This window comes from Excalfactoria chinensis, chromosome 9, assembly GCF_039878825.1.
Source record: "Excalfactoria chinensis isolate bCotChi1 chromosome 9, bCotChi1.hap2, whole genome shotgun sequence".
Classification (NCBI taxonomy): Eukaryota; Metazoa; Chordata; class Aves; order Galliformes; family Phasianidae; genus Excalfactoria; species Excalfactoria chinensis.
The window spans coordinates 9,502,289-9,507,028 of NC_092833.1; the positions used below are offsets into that span (position 1 = coordinate 9,502,289).

The 4,740-nt window shown below is 52.7% G+C and overlaps 1 protein-coding gene across 2 annotated transcripts; it reads right to left on the minus strand.

The window, feature by feature from the left end:
* Positions 1-457: 457 nt before the first annotated feature.
* Positions 458-3,486, minus strand: PLAAT1 (phospholipase A and acyltransferase 1). 2 transcript variants are annotated; one of them, XM_072344471.1, is made up of 4 exons: positions 3,221-3,486; positions 2,352-2,556; positions 1,874-2,142; positions 458-1,572 (listed from the first exon to the last, which is right to left on the minus strand). In XM_072344471.1, exons 2-4 carry the CDS (start codon positions 2,488-2,490, stop codon positions 1,471-1,473), a joined length of 510 nt encoding a protein of 169 aa, XP_072200572.1. In that variant the 5' UTR covers positions 2,491-2,556; positions 3,221-3,486; the 3' UTR covers positions 458-1,470. The 2 variants fall into 2 exon arrangements, with proteins under 2 accessions (XP_072200572.1, XP_072200571.1); XM_072344470.1 differs by having other exon boundaries at positions 3,042-3,243.
* Between the last annotated feature and the right edge of the window lie 1,254 nt (positions 3,487-4,740).

Here is a 4,740-nt window from a genome sequence, read left to right on the forward strand (position 1 = left end):
ACAAAGCAATTCTGGTTTTCTTCCATTCTGGAGTGAATTGCAAGTGTGGGAGGGTGCACAGGCTGTCCTTACTTCACCCTCCCTTGCCAGTTTTTGCAGACACAATGTGCTGAGCACAGGAAAGATTTCAGCTCAGGCATTGCAGCAGGCTGGAGCCAGGCTGGGATGCACCCAGGGAATGAATAGCTGCCTCCTTACCCAAATTTAGTGCTTTCTTTGGTGCCACGTGGCACTGTTGCTTTAAGGGCGCTGCATAGAGCTGCTTGCTTTATCCAAGTCGCACCAAGAAGCAGAGGTTAATGTGCACCACTGCTCTGCATTTGCATAGTTCAGGGAGCGGAGCCAGGCTGGGCATGTTCTCACCCTCATATCAATCAGCCACTTCCTTCAAGACTTCCTTAGTCTTGAAACAATCTCCAGCTACATTTACAGGAAAACAGAACAGGGCTTCCAGGTTCAGTTACTAAGAGCCCAGTTTTATTTTAATACATTTCCCATATTAAAAACCAAGCAAACGAAACAACCAACAATATTACTTAATTGTATTAACTCCAAAATACAACCAGAAGGCTTGGCTTTGTTATTTCAAACACTGAAACAACCGTTGTTTAAAAAAAGCTTCTGGTCCAGTTATATACACGGTGAGAGCAGACAAGAATAGCAAGCTGCTTACTGACAGCTTTTGCTCCCATCTCTTCTTACAGTCCAGGAAGCTGCACGCGGTGAAGGCACAGTTAGAATTCATTTCCCATATGCAACCTGCAAAAAATTACAGTTCCAAACATGCAAGCCTAATACTCTCCATGAAGAGTAATAAACCACACTTCCACTCAATATCTTTCTCCTAGGACAAGCCGCATGCCAGCTTTGTGCTCAGAGATGGTGAGGCTCTGTATGCATGGAGCTGTTGCACAGCTCAACCTCCAGGTGTGGGACAGGGGCTGTGCTGTTCTGCTGGCTGGGGGAAGACATCACTTGTGCTGGAACAAGGATCTGTCGTGTTGGTCAGTGCAGTGCAATGAGCCCAGCTCCAGGCACAAAGACCACCCTGACGTGCCCAGGGTCTTTTCTTTATAATCATAGAACCATAGAATCATTACGGTTGGAAAAGACCTCTCAGATCATCTATCTAGTCCTGCACAGGCCTTAACAGCAGCGCTGCTGTGTTACTTCTGGTAAGGAGAACAAAAAAAAAAGGTTAAAAACAGAAGTAAAAAAAATGCTCCTTCACACAGGTTAGGAAAGGTTATTCATAGAAAGCCCACAGGATGCAGTCTATAAAAACAGCATGCGCCCTCAGCAGACCCCTGAGGCACGAGGATAATTCGCTCGTGAGCGCTGCCAGACATTGCTGGCAATGCCATGACAGCAGCTGTAGCAAACAGACTGGGCTGCCCTCTGAAAGAGGCTCTGCTGGGAGTAAGGGCACAAACCACCCTGTGTCACCAGCAGCTCCAGCCTGGTAGTCCCTCAGTACTTCCTCTCTCGGTTCCGGCTCCGCAGCAGGCCCAGCAGGGAGAAGGCACCTGCAGCCACTGTCACAAACACAATGGCACTGATGGCTCTGTTGGCCTGCAGAGGGGAAAGAAAACACAGGCACACGAATGAAGAGCAGGTAGAGCTAATCAAAGAAACTGAATGAATTATAGTGATCCCACGCCTTCACCCTTGGACTGAACAAAAGCCGTACACCCAGGCCCCAGTGAGCCTCCTTGTTCAGGGTCTTTTGTGAGCCTGTGACAGTTGGGACCCCAGCGCATGGGCTGTGCTGTCCCCATGCACTGCTGGGGCTGTGCCATGGTGCTGGGACTCACACTAAGTGTCTCCATACCAACCCCACAAGGATGGGCCCTGGGCAGCACGTGTTGCCTACCTGCTCAGAGACCCCCTCTCCGTAGCGGAGCAGCGTGACAAAGTGCTCACAGTTGTTGCCCAGCAAGTCGTAGGACACCTCCTGGTTGATGAGGTACTTGGCACGCCGGATGATCTCCTCCACAGGGAGGGGAGCGTAGGTGCCATCGTACTTGTTGTTGATGCGGTAGGTGTCATTTCCCACCACCTCCTTCAGGAGCTGCATCCTCACCATGGCCTTTCGGCTGAACAGTGACTTGGAGCTGCCAAATGTGGCTGGAGGTCCCTCTTCTGGGGAAGGCACAGAGTGAGCCAGGCAGGTCCCACACAGCCTGGCCAAGACCCCAGAGAGCATCTGCCTGGCCCTGGAGGTGCCACCTGTGGGGCTTGCAGCTCCCATCCTTTCCTCTCTCCCATCCTGGATGACTGACCACCTGCCCTCAGTACAAAGCAGTGCTCTCAGCCATCCCAAAGCACCCACCCCACCCCGCCAGCCTTACCCACAGGTGTTACGTCGATGATGTACCCATCTCCCAGGTAGAGGGCCCAGTGCTGGTACGCTGGCCGGAAGATCTCAATCAGGTCCCCAGGCTGGGGATCTCCAGGATGGGTGGCACTGAAGCTCCCAGTTGCTGCCATCTTGCAAGATCCAGCTCAGGACATGCTTCTCTGGCTGGGCAGCTCAGATCAAGGCACAGAGGAACTCTGGGGCACACAGAAGTTGTTTGCTGGGGGCTGGCTTGTCAGGTCATTAATGCCTGGCACTTGCAGCACAGGCAGGTGACAGCTGGCCACTGCTGCATTGAATGCTGTTTGCAGGGCCTGGCTGTGATCAGTGCGCTGGCAGAGGGCAAGGAGTGAAATCCACCCTTGTCCTGCTGAGCAGTGGAAGCAAAGGGCGAAACCATGGCAGGCCAGCAACAGCTCCCAGCACTCACTCCCACCTCCCAGTTCCTACAAGGGTGAGGAGGCCAAGCTGTCCCCCTTGCAAACCCTGATGCCATTGAGGCTCTCCCCAAAACACCCCCCCCCCCCGGGCCGGCTCCAATGGGCGGTCGCAGCTGCTCTCGCACAGCGGCGGGGCTGCAACACCCCAAGCTGTACCCGCAGGGGCTCGGCACCCCGGGGCCGCATCCTGCTTACAGGAGCCCACTCCTCGCCCGCTCCCCACCCGACCTCTCCTCGCTCACCCCTGCGTTCGTCCTGCTGCCGCCGTGGCCCCGAACGAGCCCGGAGGCGGAAGCCAGCCCAGCCCCAGTCTGCTCCCGGCCGCTATAAATAGCGAGGAGCGGGCGGCTGCCTGTCTGCGTTGTCGCTGAGCCCGATGCCCGGGTATGCAGCGACCATACGGTAAACGAGTATCTCTCACCGGTTATCCTCCAGAGAGTGAGCGGCGGTGCGGTGCGGTGCTCTGCCACTTCTTTGCTGGCAAAGGGAAGAGACGGAGGTGGAGCTCAGAGCCCGTCCCAATGGCCGTTTTAGGGCAAAGATGTCTAGGTTGGCTTTTCATGTGTCTTTGTGTTGTGGCCCAGGGATTTCCTCCAGATACAGGAGTGTATGGCCATGCCTGACACGTCCTCTGAGTTGAGGGGTGAATGAGTGCAGCTGAGCAGCTGCAACCACCCCATGGCCATTGCCAGAAAGGAAGGTCCACCACCAGCAGATGTGTGCTCTGGGTGAGCTGAACCAAGCAGGGGATTTAATGCCCAGCGTTAAGAGAGCTGGTTGATTTGCAAGATCTGAGTAGTGTCAAATTCGTCATCTTTCTGGCTTCTACTGGCAAAGAATTAGTACAGTGGAGCACTGCGATGCAGTTCTGCTTTCTTTATTACTTCATTTCAAGTCTGAAGCACTTATAAGGCTGTACAGTGGAAATCCAAAGCAATTCCTATGACACTGACACGGGTATCCATGGAAACCCCCAAATCTGCTTCACCTGCATACAGGTAGGCCGCATTACCTGGAAGAGCTGGAGCTATGATCCTGCTGTGGGGTGTCCTGTGCTCCCAGCAGCTACAGCAGAAGTTGAGCATGGTCAGCAGCACTCAACATTTACAGAACTGCAGTGTTAGCAGGTACAGGAGAGCAATAGGAAGCTGCTGCTGAACAGGCAGGATAGCTGCTTTTAGAAACGAGGTGAAATTGCAGCATGACGTTGGCAATTTGTTTGTAGGCAGGTAGGTCCCTCACTCTGATTTGTTCTCATTATGTAGTGAGGCTGAAAGCCCCTTTCCATTCACATCCACTCCTCGATGGCTGGGCTGTGCATGTATGGACAGCTGGCATGTTCTTGAATGGACCCGAGCAAAATGCCTTTTATCCACCTGACTGCCCATGGGGATTACAAATGCTTTTCTGGCTAACAGCACTGAGGGACGTTGAGGAGCAAATATTTGGTAGAGGAGTAAAATGAGGTCACTGCAGGAAGCAGATAAGGTGTGGCTGAAGGAAGGGACCTTGTTGAAGGCAAAGAAGCACTTGTCTGATATATTTCCTTAGCTCATGAGACCATGCAGAACTGCTGGGAGCTGTTGGGACACTGGGTTAATACTGGAGATCCAGCCCATCTGGTGCAGGAGCACAGGAACAGCAGCAATATCCTGTTATATCTGAGCATGGTGTCACGTGGTTTGGGATATTCCTTTCCTCATTGGGATCAGCTGTCCTGGCTGTAGAACCTCTCAGCTTCCGGTGTGCTGCAAGCCTGCTCTCTGGCAGGGCAACATGAGGAACTGAGAAGACCTTGACTTTGTGTAAGTAGCATTTGGGAATAACTAAAGCAATGGTGTATCATCAACACTAGTTTTTGATTTGTTGTTGTTTTCTTTTCTTTTTCCTCCCCACAAATCCAAAACATAGCACCATAGGAGCTGCTCTGAGAAAAATCAG